This window comes from Gallus gallus, chromosome 4, assembly GCF_016699485.2.
Source record: "Gallus gallus isolate bGalGal1 chromosome 4, bGalGal1.mat.broiler.GRCg7b, whole genome shotgun sequence".
NCBI lineage: Eukaryota > Metazoa > Chordata > Aves > Galliformes > Phasianidae > Gallus > Gallus gallus.
In genome coordinates this window covers 59,437,273-59,465,095 of record NC_052535.1, presented here as the reverse complement: position 1 = coordinate 59,465,095, position 27,823 = coordinate 59,437,273, and the positions used below count along the sequence as shown (strand labels likewise).

Sequence of the window (27,823 nt, the reverse complement as noted above, 5' to 3'; positions counted from 1 at the left end):
TGTGAAGCCAACTAGGAAGGCAGACTGGTTGGATGAATGACCTAAAAAATGTCTGTGTATTCATGTTTCCTTGGGAAGTCAGATCTATATTCTGCCTTCTTTCCAATCTGTCTAATTACAGTGGCAGAAGGCAGGATTTTTGTAAAGTTGATAGCATAAAACTACTTTGTTGATTTTTTTCTAATGGTGTCACCTCCACGACTTCAGTAGCACAGAGAAAATTCTGCTATTATTTCCTTAAACCTACTGGCAACTGAAGAAGCATTTGCAGCCAGTACTACGAAAACAAAACAAAAAAACCAACAGAATAGATACAGCTTGAGTTTGTTTCAGAAAGAGGATCATGCTATTGAAGTAGGAAGTCACAGGAGAGTAGTAACGGGCTGGCTCCAACAAAGGAATCAGGGTTCTTTTTGATTATTTTGTTGGAATTGCTTGTGTTGTTTTAAAATTGTAGGGTTTCTTTAACTATAGCTGATATGTTCTGACTGGATACAACTTATTAGAAGTGAAACCTGGAAGCAATGAGCAGGTCTGGAAAAACAGGCAAAGAAACAGACTGCAAAGCCAAGGCAGAAAATCTGCCTAGTTTAAAAGGAGGTTATATACTTAAAAAGCCAAGGATGCTTGGCAAAAAGGTTTTTGGTGTTTTTTTCCCAAGGGATGCTGGTCAAAACTACTGTTCAGAAAACAGAATGCAAACAGTAATCACCTTAGGGGGAAGAGGCATTTTTCTTCTAGTAATTGCCTTGCCCCAGTACACTGCTATGCAAATGGGACAATTACATCTTTTCCATTTGTTACTGGAAAGAGATCATGAAAGCATTCTGAAAACAGTTGAGGTAGCTGCATTTCTAACTTCATTTCAGACTGCCTAAACAATAACTAAACTAACTCCTGTTAAATGTCATAAGAATTGAATTTTAAGCATCTAGGAAAAAATAACAAGTCAATTTCTACCAGGAAAGCAAGGCCTCCCACATAGCAGTGAGATGATTCCCAGTACCTTATAAGCTCCTTCAACACTGGCTGAAAATTAGATAATCTAGTAGAAAAAACTTTACTGTTAGTAAGTAGTTCCCGCTAGGGCATTCTGAAACTACAGGATTATATCACTTAGCATCTTAGCAAGCCTCTTCTTCCTAACTGATACAACAAAATTAAAGCACTTATTTCATAACAGTTGTTCCTCTAGGCTTCATGTACTAAATCAAGACTACAGGAGCATGTTGTTTGGATTATATTATTACTCTTGAGAATCTGTAGCTTACTGTGTTCATGGAAAACTAGTCTTACGAGACCAGGGTAAGACAAAGAAAGACATTCTGCAGTACAAGAATTGCATTTAAAAGACTTACAGCTTCATCAAGCTGAAGAATTGATGTCATACTTGTTGGAGTTTACAGGGATTGTCTTTGAAGTTCCTCATGCGAGAGGGACTCATTAACACAAGGTCTCTTCCTCACACCCCATTCTTGCTGACTGAGGCACTTTACTGAACTATAACTGTCTTGCCAACTGCAAGGACTCCAATGAACAAAACTTTTCAACCAAATGGCCCTACATTAAATTTCTATGTACTCTGCTAGCTGTCACATAAAAATGCAGCAGCAGCACTAAAGTGTCACTTTTTCCCTGTTCTCATGCTGATATTTTTTATTCAACATTACCTATCACCTCTTCTTAAATATCCATATCAGTTTGCAAAAACAATATGAGCACTTTCAGTACTGGCTTGTATGATTCTTGAATTGGAGGTGACAGTAAAGGGAAAATACTTTAAGAGGTAGGAGATACTTTAAGAGATGTTTAGGAGAAGATTGTATTTTTGGGAAGCATTTCTTGGGAAGAAAAAAACATAATTAGAAAATGGGTGTAAGGTTTTTTGTTGTTGTGTTGTATTTTGTAGTGGATAGCAGTTTCTGTAAGGATGAAAAACAGATCATTTCCCAAATCCAGTAAGCACAAGCGTAATACATAACATTCAAGGAAAGCTACAGCTAATAGGTGAAAAAGGTCTTTCACAACATTTTTATTAAATAATTCTGTTCTCCAGGCTGACCTGTTATCTGTCTCATGTTCAAAGAACAGGTGTAGATGCTGTCCAAACTTTTCACTTGTTTAAAAATACTGCAACAGTATGAACTCAGTAGAAACAGTTTTCTTACCGCAATTTCAATTTATAGACAGAAATGCATAGCATCATAGATTACCTGTGGTGTAAACTTGCAGTGCTAAATTTGGTTATATTTGTGCAACAACAAAGAGGTATCCACATTACACATGCACAGGTTTAAGTGTGATTTTTAACTGTCTGCATGCATCTACTAGTAGGCTTGCACTGGTGCAAGCAAACCTGGAGAAACCTTGAGAATGCTTTATCTAGTTTTGGATCACAAAAAATGTGATTTCTGTTAGAAGCAGCTGCAATTTTTATTTTATAGAACAAAAATGAGGCCCCCCCCATCACTCACTCACTCACTCTCTCTCTCTCACACACACACACACACAGAAAAGGCAAGACCACTGTAACCATTCACGTGAGTGAGATGGTGGGCAAACCTCCAGGATAGTCCTCTCAATACATTACATTTCATTCAACACAGGTAATTCCACTCAGAGTACGACAGTCTGTTTTGTTAAAATCTATACACACGCATACACACGCACACACACATATTCTATGCATCATTTCAGGTCACTTTACTGCATAATTAAAAATAATAATAATAAAGGTAATGAAAACATTGCAATGATACTCTTACAGCAATGGAGGTCTGAGGCACTCAGGGCAGAGAAGACGTTTTCTGGTAAATTTGGTATTTGGTAGTATCCATGTCAGTCCAGTTCCGTGAAGTACTAACATGTTTCCCCATCTACATTCTGCAGTGCCAAGGGCATGCAGTACCTCATGCTTGGATCTAATGTGACAACAAATTCACTAGATACCTTGTAAAAGGTGTATTTTATGCCCACAATTGTATGATTTAATGTCTGCATTGGTTTGACTGTTTCTTGCATTACAGTGGTGTAAGACTTTTAAGTCTGCAGTGGGGTCTGAAAAAAATTTCATTACAATTCAGAAAAGAAAAAATAAATTCCCTCAGCAACAGACACCAAAGATAATGGAAAGGAAGTGAGCAGGGGAGAAGAAAGGGTACAGAGAAGACAGAGGCTTAATATAGACTCCTTAGGGTGACAGTCACCAGCTGGTCATGATCCACAGGTAGACAAGAAAAAAGTGTGTATACTAAAATTAAGATTGCCCATTCTACAGCCTGAGGGAAAAGATCAGTTTTCCTATGTCCCTCTAAGACTTTACAAAACCATGAAACTCAGACAACTGTTTGATGAGGGAGAAACAGCTGTTTTAGAACTACCAAAAAAAAAATACAGCATTGACATTTCATCTTCTCATACTCGGACTTTTGAGATATATACTCATCTCACCGTAAGTCTCACAAATCCAGTCCCCCACAGCTACTGTGGACGTACCTGTAACAAATGTCCCACAGCTGACCCACGCAGGGATCCTATGAATCGTGGGATTCTTTTTGGTTCTTGTTTTATTCTTTTCTCTAGCCATGTCTGATGCATCATTTTCACCAAGCTGCTGGAGCAGGAGACTGCCTGCAAACACTGCTCCACAGATAGGCGGCTAGTTGCAGAGTGCTGCAGTTAAGACAGAATTTAGCAGTTTTCCCTGTAGGAAGCCCATTCTAGAAATCTCTAGCAAAAGAAGTCAGTCCTGCTTTAATATCGTGTGCCACCTACAATCACAATTACCACAGAGATCACCAGCAGAAAGATGGGAACAGAATTAAAGGTAAGGGTCATCTATTCTTGGCAACATGCACGTCCTTCTCCCTTCAACTGTTTCTCAACTGATAAACAAATGAGGCCCAGCCCATTAGAACAGTATCTGCAGAAGCAGGAACGGGTCTTTGGAACTAGAAACCCATAAAATCTCAGGTGCCGCTCACACACCAAGAGAAACAGGGCACGCTGAAACGAAAAGAAAACTGGATCCCAGAATAACAAAGTCCAGGTGGGAAAGGTTACCCACACTTTCCTAGCTAATATGACAGCAACAGAAGCATCCGCAGGTCTAATTGGAAGAAAGGTGCAAAAGAGATAATGGAAGGAAAAAGAAAAAAATAGCACGAGTGTTGTAGGTAGGAGGAAAGCAGAAAATTCTTTAAATTCTTCTCTGCTTCACCAGACATTGTGTCAGGTTCTTCAATGAATTCCTCTCTTATCTACAATCAGCAAAAACAAAGCAAATGATGAAACTCCTCTCTATTCTGTACTCTTAAAAAAAATGCATAGTACAGAGACAAATAAGTATCGTTCAGATCCACGTGCTCAGTCTAGACTATCACTGGGACATGAAATGGGGACGAATACTATCCAGACGCCGGGTGAGGATCTCACAGCCTGTATCGGTAACCAGAAGAGTGTGTTCGAACTGAGCCGATCGCTTTCCATCTCTTGTTACCGCAGTCCATCCATCAGGCCACGTTTCATCTTGCCAACCACCTAAAAAATGTAAAACCAGGCAAAAATTCCTAATTTAAATACCAGGTATCAGTTCCCCCCAAAGAACGGAAAGAAATCTATCAACTGTACAGGATAGGACCAGCTTCCTATTTCATCACTTCTTAATAAGAAGCATGGAGTAAACCATCGTACTCTATTCAGGCATTACACAGAATTAGTTTAGTTTAGTGATTTTTGGCTTTTGCCAAACTGCTCACCTTCACAGATCATTGGTTCAATTGTAAATACATGACCTGGCTTCATGACTCCAACCGCCTTGTTTTCTGCAATAAAATAAACATTCAAGTTAGAAAATTGATCACACCTTAGGTAACAGATGGAATCCTTGTCCTAGAAGAAGATAGTAAGAATATGGGCAGGTCAGAAAAGCCCTTGAGAGATGACACATTCACTCGTCCGTTCATTTTTAATCTTACATTAAAATTTCCCTCTGTCCTCTCTTTCCCTCCTTCCCCCAGCACTGCATTACTTACTCAAGGAGTTCAGAATTAATTGTTGTCTTAACTCCAATTCTATAAAAAAAATGCTATAAAAACAAACAAAAAAAAGTCCTGCGAACTTTTATGATGAAAGTCAGCAATTAAAACAATTTAGTAAAAATATGCATTGAAGATATTTGGAGAAGGCTTGATGACTTCTTAATTCAGTTCCACCGAACCTCTAATAAATTCTGAAATAAGCTAACAGTCTAGGAATCCTATGATTCCATTTCTAAAAGACAATGTCCCCCTCATTCTTCTGGAATACTAAAGAAGACATAGCAGTATGAGGATGATAATGAGGTATTTCTTTAGGTAACATTAAAAAAAAATAAGCAGAGAATTTCTAACATCGGAACGTTCTGATGTTAGATAAGCCATAAGTCTTTATGCAGAGTTTCATGAGGTGACGCACAGTATACATGTAGGAGTGCACTTTGAAGAAAGGCTTCAGCCTTCTCCTTTGCCCTGTTTTACCTTGACTGTCAGTACAGTTTAGATGTAACCATGCCTAGCATGTGAGAGCTTGAACAAATGCCAGTATTTCAACCACTCTGCTGTGGTAGAAAATTTGCATTGACTCTTACATACAGATTCACCACATCCTCTAGAGTTGTAGAGTTATAGAAATCCATTAAATGTCTACACCACCTGGATGTATTAAAAACTTCAGACACTGGGTAGGCATAACAGCATACAGAATACTTCGTTTACTTAAAGGGTCTTGCCTCTATCCCTACCATCTGCTGGTATTTCTTGTGCTCAACACATTTCATTTTCTAGTTTTCTACATCTGCACAAGTTTTATCCTTTCTTCTGCCCCCTATAAATTTTCATTATTTTTGTCAAATAATTCAAAAGGTTATAAAATGAGCCTTTTGCTTTTAACAGTTCCGTTCATATTAATCCATAAATAAGCAGCAGCTTTCACTTTTTCTTGTCCAAAAGGCTTCAAGTTTTTCCACTTTGCATTTGTTGCCAATCTGCGTTTAAAAAATAAAAACACAAAACCAAATGAAAGAAAACAGAAAAGGAAACAGAAAAGAAGGAAAACCCAGAATCATTTCTTCTTAGCAACAGACATTTGGGCTCAGTCAAAAAATAAAAATAAGAAATAAAAAGCTTAAAGTACCCAACAACCTGGAAAGACAAATCTTCTCATACTATGTTGTATTTTATATAAAATGTCCCTCCGTGTCCAGAATTCAGATTCACTTGAAGTCTGAGAACAGTTTGGGTTGGAAGGGACTTTAAAGATCACCCATATCCAACCCCCCTTCCATAAGCCGTGACACCTTCCACTAGACCAGGCTGCTCAAAAGCCCATCTAACTTGGCCTTGAAAACTTCTCCAGGCAGCCTATTCTCTTCATCATGCATCACAAAATTCAAATACTAGGAATTGATATCCTCCTGATGATTAACAGGCTTTTTCTATTCCCTGAAAAATCACTTTACAGAAGTGATTATACTCTACAACGTGTCCAACCCAGTAGTTTTACACTTTTGTTGCTTTTTAAAAATACTTTAATTAAAAAAATACATATTTATTTAAAAACTTGTTTTGTTATCTATATACACTTGGCCCAAGACAATTTATTTTCACTCAGTGTGGCCCAGGAAAGCCAAAAGATTGGAGTCCCATGATACAAGTACATCCTCTGTTAGAGCTTTTTGGAATAAGCGGAGATAGAGGCATCCATCAGACCTGAGGAAATGAAGGTTCTATCAGGAGAGCTATGCAGCTGAAGTGGGCGTGAATTGTTTATCACTGTTTTGTGGTATTTTTCCCGTCCTTAGTTGCCTCTTCATCTTTAAGCATCTCTCCATTGCCTCTGTGGATGCTGCCCCTCAGTCCTGCTGCCAAAGTCATAGGGACATGGCCATTTCCAAAAACTAAAGCTGAGAACACCAGGGAAGGGGGAGGGAGAAGGGGGGTAGGTCCCTCCTCCTCTGCACACTGCATGATTTCCAACAACACCATAACATTCAAATGGAGAAAAAGGAATTGAAACAGGACCCAGATTTAGGCACGTCACCTGCCTACATCATTCAACAAACAAAAACAAAACAAAACCACTCTGCTTTTATATACATCACAAAGTGGCATAAAGTTTTCACTTTGATCTTCTGACTGAAAACGCTTACCTACTCATGCCAGATAAGGATTGATCTGAGAGATTCATTGGAAAACAACACAAAGAAGTTGACAACTTACCCAGTCACTGCGTAGAATGAGTATGTGACATATCACCTTACTTAGGTTCATGAAACACTTTATGATCCCAAGTTCAAAAAACAAATTATTTCACAAGTGTACAAATACTAACGTGATGACTGTTAGACAATATGCTGCTTTATTAAAATATGAGCAAGAACTATATCAGGTGCATTCATTGCAAAGCATGTACTGTCTGTAGCACAGTGCAAAAGGAATACTCACTGGCATAGTGTGGCACATTAGGGGCTGTATGGAAGAGTTTATGGATCCCATGCCCACAGTAGCTTCGAACAACCGAGAATCCATTTGCTTGAGCATGTTTCTGAATAATGTTTCCTAGTTCTCTATACCGAACACCAGGTTTTACTGCAAAATTTAAAAGATACAAATTTATAGAGCTTTCTTTCACTAAAACTGATCACCTAACACCATTCAGGCTAACATCACCTCTGTAACATTCATGTTTCGTGTGCACACCTGTTCCAGTAAGCAACTTCCTCCCTCCACTGTGATCACTTAATTCACCAACTATGTAAGTGGGTGTAACACCAAACAGTTAAGTTTGCGGGGGCAATGAGATGTGGTGTTTAAAGTCTTCAAACAATGTTTTGCATTACTAGTTCATGTTACAACGCCACGTAAATTAGAGAAATAGAAAGCCATACTGGTTTTCCAATACAAACTTAGCTCTTCACACACTCTGAACAATTCAGATTAAAGGTGTTTTACTCATGTAATGTTGCCTCTATGTAAATATCATCATATGTGGATCACCTCAGCACCACTTACATTTTACTCGTAAACCCACATTTAAAATAAAATGTTGCAGCCACCACATACAGAAGTGTATCTTTAAAAATAATCAATGTATTATATAATAGATGTCATCTGCTAGAGATGCACACTAACACTTTCGTGTTCTGCAATAGAAGTCATTCCCAGGTGTATGGCAAACAGGTATACAGGTATTGGACCAGAAAGATTACTACATTACAAAGGAGAAATGAAATAAAGACCTTACCCGCATCCTGGGCTCACAGAAAGGCTCCAAGAGGAGCGATCTCCAGCTAGAGATCCTTCCTCCTTGGAAGTCAGCCCTTAAATGGGGTCTAGGAGGGGTGCAGCCAGGCTCCACCCCTTCCAGTCACTCAGGTGAAACTGCGTTCACCTGTGCCCCTGCGGCTGACTCAGTGCTCGCCTCAGGTGGTCAATCAGAGGTTCAGGCCGTGATTCAACAGTTCCCATACACCAGGTAATGTCAAATACCAGTACTTATGTTTGAGAGCCAAAACCATAACACTTCAGGCTGTAGCATGAGGATTTACCTGCATCAATGGCTTGCATTAGGCACTCATACGTCGTTTGGACAAGCCTCTTTGCACCCTCATCAACTTCTCCAACATAAAATGTCTCATTCAGATCTCCATGGTAGCCATTACGATAGACAGTAATATCCACTGCAAAGAATACCAGGCACATAATAATGCTACCTCTGTATTTCTCTCTCTGTCTCTTGATTATCAAAAGGACAAAACGACATTCAATATAGTATTGTAATTGTGAAGATATACAAGAACACTTTAGAAGAATTCCTGGTGTAAACTATTCCAGTAGAATAAATTCTCACGCTTATCCTATTGCTATTATAGAATTAAATCAGTAAGATAGCGTTTCACTGGTCAACAATTTAAGAAAAAATAAAATGGTCAAAAAAATCAACATCTATGCAATGCAGCCATGAAAAGCTTATGACTGGTCTTCTACATAAAATAAAAAGACACAAAAGGGAATCGTGTTACTCCATGGTGATTTACCTGGTTAATATATTTCCTGAGAATCAACTCCAGCACTAAGAGGACAAAATTAAGTTTAAGTAGGTATGTAAACATGTTCCAAGTCATATTTATTTCTATGCAAGTTTAAAATGACTCACGTTTTTGCAAAAATTGAAATGCCAAAACCCATCACTTCCAGCCAAAAAAGTAAAGTTTCACAGTGAACATGAAATACATAAGAACCTTTCAGTATTATTCCTAAGAAAAAAATTACACCAGATGGCTTAAAACTTTTTTTCTTTTGAACAAAATAATTTAAACATTCAGTAATAGGAATACTCAGGCACTATAGCAATGCTATAAACAGACCAGTGTAGAAGAATTATAAAGCTCTTAAAGTGCTTTTGAAATTGTTCTAGCATCATTAATTTAAATGTGCAGAGATGTTAACCAGTATGTGAGAACAAAAGCTTCTATTAAGAAGCTATTCCAATCATGTTGTCTGCTTACTGAATGGTTTAACTGCATAGAAAGTAGAAGAGTTGAAGATTAGAAACGTGAAAGTTAATTCCCATAGCCCTTACCATTAACAATATCTCCCTCCTGTAATGGCCTCCTGTCAGGAATTCCATGACAGATCACTTCATTCACTGATGTACAACATGACTTAGGGAAGTTATAATAATTCAGAGGAGAAGGATAGCAATTCCTTGCAATACAAGCCTAATTGAGAAAATATACTCTGCATTAGCACATACTGTAGAAGATAAGATCATAAACACAACTGCCTTCCAGTAAGAATATTTTGAAATGCTGTGACTCCTAAAAATAAGATTCTACAAGCATTTTTGTTGCACTGTGGTATTCTGCTATGCTTTGCAGTTTTTAAACAGGAAGACAGCAAAGCTTCTTTTTGCTTCTACTCATGTTTTATGTTCAATTATGAATGCTGAAACATTCAGGTGCACAACAATGTATAGAAATATTTAATCCAATGAAAAACCATCCATTTTCAGTGACTGTTTTTAAGTACCAGGTCTAAAATTTTTCACAGTTTTGAAAAAGCCACTATACCAAACATTTAGCACCACTTTTTTACTCCCCATCTTTAAAACCTTAAGCTGCTTCTTTTCAATTCTATCTCAGGCTCCCCAGTTCCGACTCTCAATCATAAACAAACAAACTTTCTCCTCTGTACATCTTCACTAAAAACACTGAGCACAGAAATCCCTGGCCTAAATACATACCATCATATGATACTCTTTATTTAGTGGTATCTGTGGAGCTCGAAGGATTTAAAAGAAATAGAACTGTGTGATGTTAACAAGGAAAACAGGTGAAGAAACTCAGGGAATCTGAAGCTGGAAATATCTAAAATGCTGATTTAGAGCCACAGGTTTTATTAATCTGGGGTTTATTTTGAATCTACCATTGTGCTACATGACATACTTCTAATATCTGCACTACTTACTTGCTTCAAAGTGAGAAATAGTTCAAAATAAAGGAAGAATTCGTGCAACAGCAATGAAAACCCTGCAACACTAATTCCAAAATAGAGAGAGAGAAGAAAGCAATTGGAAACACCAGAAAAAACAATAAAATAACCTTACTAAATGGACAGCATGATCAATTTCTTCAGTAGTTACACCCGCTTTCACCATCATGGCAGCAACATCCAATACTTCTCTAGCAAGCTGCAAATGAGGAAACAAAAAAACACTGACTTGTAAATGAGATCAGAGCTACTCCTTGGAAAGTTACCAACCCATTTTCTACAGACAACTACAGTGAGACTGATAAGAAAGCTGGGTAGACTGGGACTCCAGAAGGTCTTCCAGATTTCTGCAGCTTGTATTGCTAAGTCACCACAGTGACATTTGAGAATATTTTGAAGACACTCCAATTGCAAATGCTCAATTTGAAAATAAAACAATTTAGATTTCAAAGAACCACTGAAGTAGGAAGGGACCTCTGGAGGTCATCTGGTCCAACCTCTGTGTATGAGAAATGTCACTAAGAGCAGGTGGCCCGGGGCCATGTGTAGACAGCACTGGATCACAGTTTCCTCAAATACCACAAATATCAACCAGATCACCCACATATATTTCAAAATTTGATTTTATGCACAAGAAATTGATTACAACTGAACAGGTCCCATCCAACTCAAACGATTCTATGAACAGCTCTTTTTAATAAACTGTTAGTGACGGGGCATTGTTTTGGTTTTGCTTTTTAGTTTTAACTTGGTACTAACTGGAAGAGAAGAAAACACACCGATCTCATTTGTGCTCTATGTTCTTAACAGTAACAACATTTCAGCCACAAAGTATTTCTCACAAGTAACTGCGAAGCCAGAAAATGGATGAGAGTCATCTTTCTGTTTACAAAATAATTCACTGCAAGTTGAAGTCATGAGGAGAGAAAACACAAAATTTCTCAAACCATTTTTCAGAGCTCAAACATAGTTTGAAATCCGTACTCTCAAACGTGTTGTCACTAACTGCTTATTTTACTGTATGTTTTTAAAGAATAAAAGCATTTTGTAATAAAAATCAAGACCGCCTTACCCTACACACTACTCGCATCCCTTCTATATCCTCAGGTGAGAGGATTTTTATTTGAGAGGTTCCTTTTAAAGCCTGCTCTGATTCAGACATTCCTGGGGGAAATGAAAAAAAAAAAAAAGAGAGAGAGGAGGTAAACAAACAAAAAACATTATATGGAGGAATGATTACTACACATGACCAATCAAGGAACTTAATGGGCTTACCAACGGCAATAAAAATACGTACTTTCTCACCACAGGCTAAAGTAACAAACACACCAGTCGTAGTATTATTACCATTAGACAGATTAATTTGAACTCATAAGCCTTCCTCAACATTGTAACGCCCAAACGTGCTCAGAATGCCCATTCGCTTCCTGCATACAGCTTGTCCAGCCACTCAAATGCTGATATTCTCAAAGCACAACTTTAGGATGATAATTTTAAGGGAAGTATTTTATTCATATAGAAGTATTTTTAAAGCTACTTTGGAAATCACTAATAATCTAAAATAACTATTAAAGGATTATATAAACTTGCAACTATGTCTAGTTAAACTACTGCAATAGCCAACTGATAAACACATCTCAGTTTTTCCTATCAGATTCTGTGCAAGGTCAGTTTTATTAGATGAATGACCTCCACAAACCAGCATTTCATGCTGTTTAAGTATTTATATTCTGTAAAGAAAAATTAAAGACTCACTGAAAATATAGAAATAATTCCAACAGACTTCTAAGCAGCTTTTTGGGAAACACGGAAGTCCAAAGCCACAGAGAAAAGTGGAAACTAAGCAAGTAGTTTTGCATCTATCCTTTCTGGGTCTAAAGATAGCCGGAAGTCATTTAATAGTTTTCTTACAGGTGTTGCTTACTGAAGTTTTCTTTGTTGGTGTTCTAACTCATTTCCATCACATCACTGAGAAGGGTTTACCAAAGTTCACCTGCATCAGGCAACTTTTGCTATGTTTGCTACTTGTTATGAAGTTAACCAGAGGAACATAATCTGCATGTTTTTGCCTTTTCTTCCCTGAACACCTTTGAAACATAACTCATTACAAACTTTGGACTTGAAAAGCACAGCCTTGTAACTACTTTTTTATTCTTTTATATTGGCAAGTTAAGTGGGGGGGGGGGGGAGAGGGGGAGGGGGGCAGGAGGGTGGAAGAAGTGAAAATAACATACAAAAGACAAACAAAACAGATGCCTATTTCCAGCCCATCCTTCATGCTCTAAATGTTTCCTCGATCAAAGTAAAGAAAAAGCAAATACAGTGCTCCACAACTGTGAATTGTTTCAAGTTACCTAGTGGATGATCAGCATAATCTGGTCTCTGAATATAACTTGGCACAGGTCTTGTTGGTGTCTAAATAAAATAAATCATAGACAGAGGTGGTTAGATTGCAAGAATACATCTAACAGTCAAAAAAGGAGAGACCCACACTGCAAAATCATATACACTGAAACATGGTTAATTCCATACAAAAAGAAAAAAAAAGGAAGCAATACTTGTGAACAGTCCAAAATATCCACTTCTCAAAGAATTCTGTTACTCTAAATTGCTTTTCTGTTATACAACCTCTAGTAGCCAGCTTCATAGCTTTGTAAAACCAGTCTTCAAATAAACCACCAAAGCATCATATGAATAAAATTGGCTTCATAATGTATTGTAGTGTTCACTCAGGTACTTCCCAGACTGTAAATGCACTCATTCCAGGCACATCCTTCCTCTCTCTGATTATTAGTGTATATTACTAAGATTGTAATTTTTTGATCACCATCCTATTTATTAGGACTCTTTTAGAGTCTCATACATATCAGTCCTACAAGAGTCAGGAAACAAAAAAGCACAATAACACTAGTAAATTCCTAGTGACATATCAAAAACTAAAATTCTATCTCCAATGACACTAACACACACATGCTCAGGCACAGTTAATCTGTTCCCTGTACTAGATACTATGGAGAGGATGCCACTGAGGAAGAATTTCTACTACGTGACAATTAGAAAAGACACCTGTAAATGAAATGTCATTAATTCTGCAAGTTTTGGCTTATTCTACATACCAACTTCTACCAGTTTCAAAAACACAGCTATACTGAGGTTGTTTTCTCAGCCCACTTTTCACAGCTGAAGACGTTACTGACTTCAGTTATCCTTCATTACTCTACTGCAGGAGAATATAGCATTCTAGTGCTATATTCTTTGTTCCTTCAGAAGAGCTGCTCACCAGCATATTCACTAATTTATTTCAAACCATTTACATACAATTATATCAAGCTACTTATTTAAATTCTAAATTAATCTTGACTTTTTTGAAGCAGACTGCTCCATTACTGGTAAGAGCAGCAAACAGCTAGAAGATGACATCTTAATTCTTAATTAGCAGCAACTTTTTGCAGAATAAATTTCAGAATATACAGAGGAAAGGTGTGAACTGAAATCTATTTATGATCCATGCTTCCTCATAGGCTTTTCCTTCTTTTTAAATATACCAAGAGATCAAGTTAAATCAAAATAAACAGCACAACAATGGCACAGTCACATATATCTTTGCCATGAAGTTAGGACTGCAAAAGAAGCTTTCCTCCCCCAGGTAAAATGTGGAAGGCAATAAGGACAGGACTCCTGGTCCATTAGTAGCTACGGAATATAACACGTACCTTTTCCACCTATGCTGGAGTACAGTGGCACTTATTACTTACCAGAGGATAATGTGGCCTGAGTTTTCCAGTATATCGATAACCAGACCAGGGATTTGTGTTGATGTCACCTTCCAGGGTCCAAGAGGATACTTCACGTTTAGCTTTTTCATCTTCTGAAAAGACAAAATAAATAAATAATAAATTCCAGAGGCAAAAATCATTCCTACCGTGAATAAGGGCTCTGGGGTCCCAAGGGCAACCCAAAGCACATAGATCTGGCAGCATTCATTGTTAACTCATAACCTAGTAGGTTAGGTTTGTTTTCCCTTTTCACATCTCACAAGAATGAAGAAACGGCAAGAGTTCTACCACAGCACACCCTAACATGAGTTTCTCAGTTCCTATGGTTGACATGTGAACCATCTGCCCACTTAACATTAGTTTAGACGAACCACTGAGATATAATAACTTAAAAACCAGAAGTTATAATTAAGCCATGTTCCAAATTCCTTTGAGATGCTTCAGCAGTTTCCAACATAAAGGATTTGAGGGCTACCAGAACCAAGCCCACTCACACTGGGCTCAACAGTTATCCAGGAAGCCAGCAAGATTGTGGATTTAGTGGTATGATCATAAAGTTACTGTCAGATAAACAGCATTAGAGGAACACACCAGAGGACTACAGTAACTCTATTAATTATATTGACCACAAAGGCAATTCTATATTCTTGCAGGTACGAAAAGGACACAGAACGCATGTGTGAACTATGAGAACTCTACAGTGATAAGGCAGAAAGAGAGAAAATATTTGCAATTGTCTGTGTTATTTCCAGCTATTATAACTTAGCATGGAAAAAAAAAATAGAATTTGGGGAAAGGAGGAGGTAAGTGACGAGGATTTGGCTTTCTGCCATACCATTTTATAATCCCAACTCTCTTTTAAGTTAGGCTTGATGGTTGGGCTGAGGAAGGCAGGTGCAGAACTGAGGTCTGCTTTCTCTTTTTAGCGGCTCTAAGTAAACTTATAAGCTATCTTAGTTCCCCAGATAAGGGAGAATCTACAAGTCTATCGGTACTTCTGTACCAGGTCTACAAGCTGTAACTAAGACATACAGATATCTCTATCACCTTCAGCTAAGCTGGGCAAAATCCTATCTACAATATATTCCCCAGTCAATAGCTGCAACGACATGACATTTTTGTCAGGTTTTTCCCCCCAAAGACTGACTTGCTTGCATTTCAGCAAGCGCTGAATCACAAAGAACTCCCCAAACCGTTCTCACCTTACTGCCTTTTTCTACATCAAGAATCAAAACGTTATTGATGGTACAATCTTGGCAATGACTTATGATTTATAATTCTCCTAGTCCTCTATTTCAGGATCTCTTTCTCTGTTCACATACCTAGCAGTTCAGCTCAAGGAATACTTCAAGAAAAAAAAAAAGGAACAGAAATAGAGATCTGTGTACCACAGTCTGAAATTTGACATTTTTACTGAAAAATATCTAACCTGTAGATTACCAGGAACTGGATGCAATTTCAGATATGTGGAATTCAGTGACAGATATTTTGGAAAAATCCATACCATTCTTTGACAAAGAATCACAGAATGGTTGAGGTTGGCATTTCTGGGTCCATCTGCTCCAGCCCCTGCTCCAAAGGGCCACCCAGAGCAGGGTGCCCAGGACCACATCCAGGTGGCTTTTGCACATCTCCAAGGAGGAAACTCCACAGCCTCTGAGCAACCTGTGCCACAGTGCTCCATCACCTGCAAAGCACAGAAGTGCTGCCCGGTGTTTAGATGGAACCTCTTGTGCTCTGGTTTGTGACCACAACCTCTTGTCCCGCCACTGGGGACCACTGGAAAGAGCATGGCTCTGTCCTGTTTGCAGTCTCCCTCTGGGTATTCATACACATTGATGAGACCTGAGCCTTCTCTATGCTGAACAGCCCCAGCTCTGTCATCCTCTCCTTGTAAGTATGAGGCTCCAGTTCCTTCATCACCCTTGTGGCCATTTGCCGTACTCTCACCAGTGTAGCCAAGCCTCTCACGTACTGGGAAACCCAAAACTGAGTATGGTACTCCAGGTGTAGCTGCACACTTACGTGTGGAATGACATGAAGCAAACTGCACTATATGACTTAATCATCAATATCCCACACTTTATTTTTAAACTATTTTGAACAAAACAACGATTCACTACTGGGGGGAATGGGGGAGCAGCAAATGCACCAAAAGGACTTCCATATGCACAGTCATAATAGAATTTTAATATGGGTAAGAAACTTACTTGCTTTCTTGTGTAATAACTTGTGAGTAGCCCAGCTTCCCTTAAAGCATTCCTAGAATTGCAAAAAAAAACACAAATTACACTTTTAAGTAGCTTCATCCTGACAGACGTGCCATTCCCACAAGAGCTGAGAAGCAACTGTGCTTTAAAATACCAAAAGATGGAACGTATTAACCCGTGCAGCAACTGGCAGTAAATGCTACTCTAACTGCCAGTCTCAGCACTAGAAAATACAACGTTCAACTGCTTATGAGTAAGAATAGTCACAAAAAACAGCCAAACAGATGCACCCATCGAAATGAAGAACACTGATCTAATCCTACCACTAAATATCATCCCCTCACCGTTTTAAAGAATAATTAAACACCATGGTTACTCTAGGCTGACTGAAATATTGCACTGCTCCAGGAAGCACAGACGTAAGCATTCAACTGGTCCATCTCCATACTTAATGCTGGGATATTGCAGCAGGCAGGGTGATCCTCCCCTGGCTCCTGCTAACTGCCGCCCTTCAGCCTCCTTCCCCAGCATAAGGAAGCAACAGAGGTCAACCAGCATAATCACAAGGGAACAAATTAAAGAGATTAATGTGGGGGAAAAGACTGAGCTACTGAATGTAAATAGGAAATGCAAATCATAACAATAGATGAAATTGAGATGGAAAGCAAGGAAAGAGTGCGTGTGAAGGAGTTCATAATTTTTCCTCTTCCTCCCAAGCACAAATAGAGCACTTCATGCAACAAGCAATGAATCAGCACAGGAGCAGAGGAAATGCCTGGCCGCTGGAGAGGAGTACACAAAGATTAAGGTGAGGAAAAGACATGGAAAGAAAAAGGAGAGGTGGAAGTAAAAAAGCTGCCGAAGAAAGCATTTAAAGCCGATCCTCTATGGTGCTAATTAGAAAATTACTTGTTTTGAGTAAATACAGCTCTGAAACCAACTGGTAGAAAACAGCTAATTCCAATTATTTACAATAACTGCTGAATTTCTGAGGAAAAAGGCACAAAGCAAACTGCTTTTCTTTATAAGGAAAGACTAACGCTGACTCATCATCATAAAACTACTGTCTGGAGCCAACAACCTAACATACACAACCCTAAGCCAATGCAAGACAACAGAGCTGCAAGCTGAGCCCTGTGGGTGAGATTCTGCCCCTGCTTTACAGCTGCTGCTGCACCATCATAACCGTCTGCTCCTGCAGCACCATCATCTTCCCATTTTTTCTGCAATCAGTGGTTATCAAGTTGTATCCAAAAGCCCATGGTAAAGCGGTGCACAACTATGCCTGTGTTCAAAGAGACCCTGCTGCCCTCATTACCACAACCCATTCCTCGTTGTCTTGTTTTGCACCACACTTGAAGTCTCCACTATCTCCAGATGGGCACTCAGCACGCCACGGTACCATGCAGCAGACCAGATAGCAGGTCGCTTTGAAAGCACCACTGTAGATGAAAGGGAGAACATCTTGTTGAACAAGCAGCAGTAGGTTTTATTGTCGTGCTTGTATAACCCGCTGCACACTAAGACCTTTGTGCCGCATTATTATCTGTTTTCTGCTGGAAATCTGAGGGAAAAGGAGTTGGTTTTAACTGAGGTCTATTTTAAGACACACACACTCGCAGAAAAAGGCTAAAAGCCCTATTTCAAGAACACCAGAAGGACCAATATGCTTTTAATCTCCTTATACTTCAGAACAGAGACCTGATGTGCCAAAGAAGGAAGGAGGATTACACAACTTACAGCAGCGACTATGGGGAACCAGGTCTGCCAATCTAGAATCCACTTCTTGGGACATAAGGCAGTACTGGGGAATGAACACATCAGTCCGCTGCGGTAATTACTGGCTGTAATTGAATTTTTCTTTCCCCATGAAATTTTGAGAAGTGTTCTCAAATCCCATTCCCTTCTCTGAGGCCTTTTCTTCTTGCTGGCTCATGACCAGCAAACACCATGAGAGCACCACGCTGCTGCCAGCATCATAACCTGACAGTCTCTATGTTGGCTTTTTATTTCCTGCAGCTGTAAGTGACGTAAGAGGATCCTGCATAAGGCTGCCATGTGTCTGAGCTCTCTCCAACACGTTTCCCAGATTCCACTTGTCCTCTATTTCCAAAAGAACAGCAGCTCAGTCAACTGCCGCTGTATAGCCAAGCATCCCAGACACGCGCCCTATATGCACATCACTCAACAGCAGCAAGTACACACAGCGAGTCCAAAACATTTGTGCAAGCACAGGCTATTCCACGTGCGGTGTAGCATCAATGAATACCCCTGTGCTGGTCTGATGCTTCTGGAAGGCACTCAGAGGGTACACTGTGCACCCACCACCAACCCATCTAGTTTGCATAGGCTCAGTCACACACGTCCCGTAAGTACTGGACTTACCGGGTACAAACAAACCACCTGCATCCAACAACTTACTGCACAGGCACTATGTTGGGTGTATCTGCATAGCTCTGGTTTGGCAGTTTCAGACAAAATCCAGCAGCTGTTACCTCACAGGTTGGAGAATCATCGCTGTGGCTATGAAGCGCTACCAACAGACCTCTGAATGCTTCAGACACCCTCACCTTCTGTACAGCAGTCTGACGCTTCAGACACCCTCACCTTCTGTACAGCAGTCTTCCTGACAAGCCATGGAAGAAAGCCACCCTTTCTCTCCATCTGGGACACTTTGCAGAGAATTTCCTGGAGAAAATCCTGCTTTTTGATAAGCCTTCTCTGCTGAACCTCCTCTCAGCCTTCTGCTGAGACATTTACTTCAGCCTTCCTGTTACCATCCCTGCCACTAACGATTCTTCTGTGTCCCTACGTCACATACACATCAGCACAGAAAATTTTCAATGATTCAATAAATGAAATCCAGGAAAAAAATACCCAATATCCAGGGTGAATTTCAGTAATAAAGTGGACAAGGTACTTTCCTAATGTTGTTTTTATTCAATGGAAAGGAACACGTGGCTTTGCACGGCTGCGTTTGACAAAATTAACTACCTTCAGAGGGAAAACGCACAGGGATAACATAATTTTGGTTTCAAGCTTCTTGGAAGACTTCCTGGATTTTCTTTCAAACATTACAAAATCCACCAGCATTGCTGATATTACCAGCCCCACCCCTGTCACTTGAAAAAAAACCCCAACAAAATGAAAGCAGAGGTGAAAGGGAACGTGCAGAAGAGCAGTCCTGAGTTTGCTTAGAGCAATCTTGCACACAGCTATTCTATTAGGACAAAAAACATAACTGCTTCTGCTCGAGACCATTAATATAGGTAAACCTGTAACAACAGTCCTGGCCTTGAGCCATCTTGAAACCAACACTGCTGATTCTATGCATAGAGACAAGCTCAATACGGTTTTTACCAGGACCTGTACATTTACCAAAAGGTAACTAAAGATACTATCACCAAATCACAAGCTGGAAAGATCCCTCTTGGAACAGCTGATGGAAGCTAAGTTATTTCTCTAAATTACTTTCACCCGAAGGACTTAGTCCTGCATCTGCTGGTTAAAATATCTGCAGACTCGTGCAGCTCGGCAGAATCTGTTTCACAGTAGAGGGCACTTCTGTATGCACACAGAGTTCACTACCAAATATGTTTGTTTTGGGTTTTTTTTTTCTTCTAAATCAGCCATTGGAAGAACAATAAGAAAAAAACACCTTCAAAATAACTTATCAGCTCAGCAAGGATTTTTCTCCTGTTTTAACTGCCATTTTTACAGTAGCAGAAGGAAAGTGGCTCACTGTCAATACAGTGGGATTAAGTGGTAGCAAAGTACAACTAATGCCAAATGCCAGAGGAGAAAAAAAGGGCTAAAGGAACCAAGAGTAGGCTATATTTACATTGCAAGCCTCTGTATAGCACAGACATACCCAAACTAGCTTTAAATAAATTACTCAAGTACAGGAAGCCGTGTAGGCACTGCAGAATTCAAGACATATTTATTTGCATGCTTTTCTGAACAACGAGTGCAAGCTCGCACAGCAGCTCAGCTGAAGAGCGCTCCACCATCAGCCCTGGGGCTGCCACAGCCTTCTGCAGGCTCCCCTTCCCTTTGGGTACAGCTGCTCCTCACAACCTGGCCCTGGACACTGCATGCATTGGCAGGTGTGCAGACACTGCCCAAAGCCTGGCGTGGGCAGCTGGCAGGAGCTCCGGCTCACGTCTGGCTTCCACGGAAGCACCTCTCTTTCCATCCACGGTGCTCATCATTTAGAACCATGGAGCTGAATTTCCAAAAAAATACATGTTCTGAAGCAAAAAGTGAGACAGCTGGAATTGAGATTGCGGGGACAGACTGGCTGGCGCTCTGCATGTAATTATGCCCTGAGATGTAACAGTCAGGCAAACGTCTAGGAAGCAGTGCCAAGAAGTATGCTGTATTTAAAAATATTCTGAGCAATTTTTTAAAATAGCTTTTTAAAGTGTCCTTTGGAGTGTAAAACTGTCTCAGGCTTTATCTGAGATCATGCGATATTTTATTTAATGAGAACTGGAGTTTAACCAAACCACCTTTAAGGTATGCAAACAAAACAAAACTAACAAAAAAGGATGGCATTTAGCTTCAGAAAATACTACGTTACCAGCGATGTATATCTAATACAATGCAGCCTAACCTTAGATTTTATCCATAACTGTAAGTCACTTAAGGAATACAGCCTGTTAAGACATTTGATGTTAGAACAAAACAGTTGCCTTTTACCATATCAAACTTGATATTCTTTGAGGTGCTGAAAATGCCCAGAAGACACAGCTGCTGGCCTAAAAAACTGCCTGCAAAATGCATAGAACAACCCATGCAGCATAGGCGACCCACCAGTTTTTCAGATGAAGCGAATGCACGCTTGCAGATTCAAGGGAAGCTCCTACACGTAACATCTTGGTAGCAGGAAAGCTTGCGGCTTTTCATCTAAAGCCTGATCTCACCCCAAGACTCCTGGAAGGAGTCCTTTTTTGAGGAAAGCACTCTCTATCAGATTTACAGAGGTATACATGTGGTTTTTAAGAGTAATGAAGGAACAGCCAACAAAGAACATGTCGCCCAGAGACGTGGTTGTTGCCCCATCCCTGGAGACACCGCAGGCCAGGGCTCTGAGCGACCTGATAAAGCTCTAGCTGTCCCTGTTCATCGCAGGGGAGTTGGACTAGACGACCTTCAATGGTTCCTTCCAACTCTAAGGATTCTGTGTTTCTAAGAGAACTGCAACCTGGACCAGCTCCTCAGCACACTGAACACCAGCTCAGGAAGCCTGCCTGGAAGCCCAAAGTTTTGCCTTCAGAAAGTTATGCATATTTTGCGTTTGTGCCTCAACAATAACCAGGTACTCACCACAGGCACAGGGATTTATAAGCAATTAAAAATGCCAGCTTCCTCACCTAGGGAATCTGTCAAAAGAGGTAGAGGAGAGTTATCCGCAGAGTGCCACTTATATCAAAAGAAAACCGTGTAACTGTTGCAGCTGGATCCAAGCAGCAGGCTGTAGCCTATTTTAGGCACAGAAAAGAACAGCACACCAAGAATGATATGCAGCACTCGTGTCCTATGGTCTGACATGAGAGAGGACAAAAAATAGTTTCTTCTGGTCCCCGTTCCCCACACCCAGCACACTGAAGGTGAAAGGAAACAGCAAGGTGTGTGGTGCTGGTGACAGGGTCAGGGGGATACCTCTGCTCTCTTCAAGGTCCCAGTTTGTAATAAATTACTGTGACCTTGAGTACCCAAAGCTATCAAGGGCCCAGATCTGGGAGTAAATTGGGTGCAAATATCAGGGAAAACGTGCCTCCCAGAAAGAAGGTGCATCAGTACACAGTCACCAAGAAAACAGCAGCACCTCTCCCTCAGTGGGATTTAAAAACCCCCTCCAAATGGACAGAGCCCCATCAGCAGGCATGCGCCCCTGCGAGAGAGACGCTGCACTGCATACAGTTCAGAAAAGCCATCTGCGGCCTTCAAATATCAGAGAGAAATAAGCAGGCAGTGCAGGCCACTGAATTGATAATAAGAGGAATAGGCTTCCATGATGTGCCTAGAAATAGATCCTTCCGAATTTGGCAGGGAAATGACCCCACACCAGTACGCAGTCCACACCACAGAACATCTCAGACAGCTCTGTCTAGTCTGAGACACCCATATAGATAGGAATAGCATGAGAGAGGAAGAGTTCCAGCAAAGCAATGCAAAATTATTAGTAAGAGACCAACTTATAATTAGAAGGGTCATATAAAAGTGGTAAATGAAAATCTCAAGAGCAGTTACTACTTCTGTTCATCATTCAGCAGCTTTTAGAAGGCATATAAAAATACAAATTATGCATTTAAACACCAACCGAATAGGCACAATACATATAATTTACACAGAAGTGACATATCTATAAAGACAGATTTTAAAATCACAAATTTATCCTAGTAAGAGAACCAGCACACTGGACATGCAATGCTGGGCGTCTGTTATTTCCACTTTGGGGACACAGAGTAACGGAGTCGACGTTGATAAATCCACAGAGCACTGCAGCAAGTCTCTACAAAAGAGAAAGCAAGGCAGTGAAAGACAGCTAGCAGCCACAGGACCTGACCGACTAGGCTAAATGAGACACCAAAGGTTAACAGCAGACAGAATCCCTCAGCAGAATATGCCCTCTCATTACACATTGGACTGAAAGAAAAAAAAAAAAGTAAATACTGCCAGGGTTCATCTGGTATACTTTCAAGCTGCCCACACCCTGCCTCCATTACCTGTGTAAAACCCCGGGTGAGGCCGGTGCCCAGCTGCCTCAGCCCCTTTCCACACATAACCCACCACCAGCACACTCTTCAGCTGCATATCCAGCTGATGAGGTGCGTACATCCAGAGATGAAACTGTGTTGTCTCAAAGGCATTTTCGAGGATGTGAAATTACTTCAGAGTAAGCATTTTCAGGGCACGTTGTTGAGATGTCCTTTTTTTGATGCAGAAGGGGGACAGGCACTAGAATAGTGCCCTTTCTCAAAGGAAGGAGGAACACAACCCATAAATTCACCGGGGAAATCACTGTCTTAATACAGCTTACCTGCAAAGTTCACTTCAATTCTGTATGTGCAGTGATGAAAAAATGATGTTTAGTAAGTCCTGGGGTGACTTCCTCACCACGCTGAGATTCTTAGCCCTGCGCTACCCGCGTTCATTTGTCGTAACAAAGCACACATCACAATTTATAATCCAAACACATTATTCCATATCTGTTACCTTTCAGAGCAGTCCACAGTTTTCTATTGCTTAATCTCAGCACCAGAGAAAATGCACTCCAGCAAATGTGATTTCAGCTCTTACTGGAGCTTTGGCAGTATGAGCGAGCTACTGCAGGCTTCAAGCAGATTGATTAACCTAGCATGGGTACAGAGACACCAGGTTGCTTGCTGCTCCAGTCCTGCACTGTGTCCAGAGTAGAGGCTGCACGCATGGAATTACCACTGTGCCCGTTCAGTAAGAACAGAGAAACTTCACAGCAGGGCCAGACTGAGTGTAAGTCTGTTCTCAGGCAGAACGCTCCTGAAGCACTCATGCTTTCTGATCAAGCAAAGCTTTAGGAAGCTGAATTAGCAGCAAACTTGATGCAAATGCTGTTCCTCCATTCAAAGAAAGTCCTAAAAACCCCAGAAGCAGCTCACCAAAGGATCGGGTCCGACTCAATGGAAGGCGTTGAAATCTGCAACCTCAGAGGGAGGAAACAGACTATGCCTTTAGGTAACAGACAGCTACAAAGCAGGCTATGCTCTAAGGTGGAATAACACCCTAGTTTCACTTACTAGCTTATTAAGAAGTTATTTATGCATGTAACGCCACAATGGAAAGGAAACCACTCAGGAGAAACCTTAGGAAAAGTTACACAGATGCTGACCACTCCAGCACTATTGGCTGAAACTTGCTGGGAGCTCAGAGAAAACATCCTGGCTTTGAAGATCCCTTTGAGCAGCGACAGTAAGCCTCTCAGTGCCTGTACAAATGGACAGCCAGGTTGTCAGCAGCACCTCACCTACCTTCTCAACAGCACTTGGCACTCATAGGATGCTTGAGAGTCTCCATCTCCTCCAGGGCACACATCAGACAACACAGAGGACTATGGGGGACTGATACTCCTCCCTGCAGGCCGAACACGAGGTCTCACAGACTTTTTTGCATAACATAAAAGCAGCCTGCTGTTAATTCCCTTGTCTTTTCTATGACACGCTTCACTCACCCCAGACTTTCAAAGCACCTTTCGTATGGGGAACAACTATGCTTACCTACTTGACTGACCAAGGCAATAAGGAGAGACAGCACACTCAATGGTCACTAACAGCCCAGTATTTTATCTCCTAGGCAAGGCAGTTTTACAAGCCTATTTCAATAAGCCAATAAATATTTCTGGTAATTTTGCCTTACAGCACTAGCAGATATTTCAAAATAATTAAACCTAATGTATAGACAAGAATCTCTGCAACCTACCTAAACTTAACAGAGTTGTGGATGGGACAGTGCTCGCAAGCCTGCTCAATCTGTTAAAAAAATGGTATTGTCAACATCAGCTAATACTCACACTTGCTGAAGATGCATTTATGATGAGTATCAGACATGTCAAAACAGGCACTAAAATGCAGAGCAAACCCTACAAGCCACCTTCAAGAACCACAATGGAGCTAAATGCACAGAATCATCACAACAACTGAGTTGCAGTCCACGTAACAGCACTGACTCCCAGCACGTGGCCCAGAGGCTCTGGGGAAGCAGCAGACGCAGTTGCATGTTACAATCAGATGGGGAGTTCTCCTTGAGCCCTATGCAAATGATAACTATCAGCTTATATCCGGACTCAGAAGTAACAATGTTGCTCAATTATTGTATTAATCTAGCTGAGGTGGTTAAAAGCTTTTATTAAGTTTATCAACAGACTTCCAATGACTTTCTTGCATGAACTCCACCGCTGGCCTGTGGATCGTATTTCCTCACTGGACGCTAACAGGAATGGCACACACAAAAGGCTCAAAGTCTTCAGCTATGTATTTTATCATTCATTTCCAAGTTGTTAAAAAACACACAGACAACAAATCAACCCACCACACGGCCATCAGGCAGTCCTTTCTGTTTAACCAAAGGACCTAAGCACACCAGGACCACGGTGAGACGTGAGGTGAGCCGAGGCCTGCAGAGCATGCGGCTGCATGGGAACTGGCCCAACCTGAACCTCTTCGCTCTGCAGCCTGGAAGTAAAATATCCACAGACGTCTAAGAGAAAAAAAAAAAAAGGAAGCAGAGCACCAAATCGTTCACCCCACAGCTTTTCTCTAGTAAAAGGAAGCAGCACTGCTTTCAGAGCAACAAGTCCTCTGTGTTTAGTAAAGCCACGCAACTCCAGACCCGGAGCTGATGCAGACCCAGAGGCACACGCGCCGGAACCCGATGAGCACGCCTCATTGTGCTCACTAAGCCCGTGCTCGGGAAGGGGGGCACCGCTCGCAGGGAACCGCGCACTCCCTCAGGAGCCTTTCCCTGCGCCGCGGACTCCGCGGCACGCCGAGCCGAGGCGTCCCCGCCTCCCCCGGGCGGGGAACTTCCCGCGGGGCCGAGCGGCAGATCCGCGCCCGCCGGGAGCCGAGCCCAGGCCGGCGTGAGGCACGCGAGGCGGGGAGCAGCCCGCCGCCGGCACTCGCGCACCGGTCTCATTCGCCGACTGGAAATCTCACCACAGCGTCCCTCCCCGCCTCCACGTTTCCTCCCGGAGGGAGGCAAAGCGCCCTCCGGCGCGGGGCAGCGCTACCCGAGCTCCCAACGCCGCACCCGGAGCCGAGGAGCAGAGGGTGCTCCCGCACGCAAACCGGCCACGGGCCCGGCGAGGGGCTCTGGCCGACACCTGCCGCCGCCGCCAGCCCGGCCCGGCGCCTCGCAGCTCCCCGGGGCCGTGAGGGAGGGCCGGCCCGCAGCGGGCACCGCACGGGCGCCCCTCGAAACCGGCAGGGCGAGCGGAAAGCGGGGAGGAAGCGGGGCGAGAAGGCGAGAGCGGCGTCGCCGGGGCCTCACCTGAGAGCAGAAATAGGAGCCCTGAATGCCCAGCTTGAGACAGGTGGGGCACTGCAGCTTGGCCTCGCTGCTACAGCCCGCCGTCTCGCAGACGCGGGTCTCCACGGCCGCCATGCTGCCGGGCTGCCACAGGCGCGGCGCGGCGAGCGGCGGGGGAGGAGCCGCCGGCTGGGCTGGGCGGAGCCGCCGCGCCGCCCTCCCCTCCCCTCACCTCACCTCCCGCCTTCTGCGCAGACGCTGAGTGGCGGCTACTGGCAGCGGAGTCGGCGAGGGGTGCGTGAGGTAACGGCGGCAGCAGGCGGCGGTTAGGGACGGGGCGGTGGCAAGGGCTGCCCGGAGGCTCCTGAGACGTGCTCTGAGGCAACCGGGAGAGAGCGTGCGCTCGGGGGCTTTGCCTCGAACAGCCCTTGTGTGGCCCCAGCGTCCCTCTGCGCCAGGGCGGAGGGGTGGTGCGGGGAAATTGAGCCGTGGGGAAATGAGGCGCGGTGCGTGGCGACAGCCCCCGCGGGTCCGGGCTGACGTCGCGTTTCCGTGTGTCTTACAGATGTGCTCCGGAACCGCGGCAGCCGGGGAGAACGCGCGGCGGAACGGCCTGGCAGGTTGGTGGCGGGGTGAGACTGGAGCCGGGCTCTCAGCTCCTCACCTCACGGCTGCAGCCCTTCGGCGCGCTGCTGATGGACTGACCTGTAAAGGGCATTTAGGATGAGGGATTTGCTCATCAGGACCCGGAGGTGTGCGTGTGGCACTGGGTTTTTTGTCTGATCACGCTTGAAACGAGTGCTGGTGTAAATGCATGTTTCTAACTGCGCTGTTCTTGTGGTTTTAGTCAATGCAGCTATGTTATAAATTTGGTTCTTAGGTCATACCTTCTTACACTAAGAATTACAGCACTTGATGCTGGTCTGTAGGACTACATAGCTTATAATAGTCCTATTTTCAGCTCATTTGGAGGGAAAAGCTGTCACATCCAGTAAGGCGGTAACTAACATTAGAAAAGCAGTCAGCAATCGTAGTGCCACTGTCGCTGGAAGCTGCTGGTTTTCTTCCTGGAAAGAGAAACACCAGACATAAATGATCTGTTTCCATCCCATAAAAACGTGTGAGTGATACATGTTGTATTTCTCTCATTTACATGAGTTGATCTTGATATTTACATGACAGTTGATCTGTGCTGATAAAGCTCGTTGTGCTTATGTTCTCTGAACACTGATGTCAAAACTATTCTCAGTATGTACTAAAACATCTCACATCCAACATCAATGCAACACACTTCTCTCTG

General features: G+C 42.1%; 1 protein-coding gene across 1 annotated transcript; it reads right to left on the bottom strand.

The window, feature by feature from the left end:
- Window positions 1-1,876: 1,876 nt before the first annotated feature.
- METAP1 (methionyl aminopeptidase 1) lies at window positions 1,877-26,674 on the bottom strand. Its single transcript, NM_001031151.2, has 11 exons — window positions 26,545-26,674; window positions 16,516-16,567; window positions 14,285-14,397; window positions 12,884-12,944; window positions 11,602-11,693; window positions 10,645-10,728; window positions 9,619-9,757; window positions 8,585-8,716; window positions 7,482-7,625; window positions 4,758-4,823; window positions 1,877-4,539 (listed from the first exon to the last, which is right to left on the bottom strand). The coding sequence occupies exons 1-11, from the start codon at window positions 26,656-26,658 to the stop codon at window positions 4,379-4,381; spliced, it is 1,158 nt and encodes a 385-aa protein (NP_001026322.1). The 5' UTR covers window positions 26,659-26,674; the 3' UTR covers window positions 1,877-4,378.
- Between the last annotated feature and the right edge of the window lie 1,149 nt (window positions 26,675-27,823).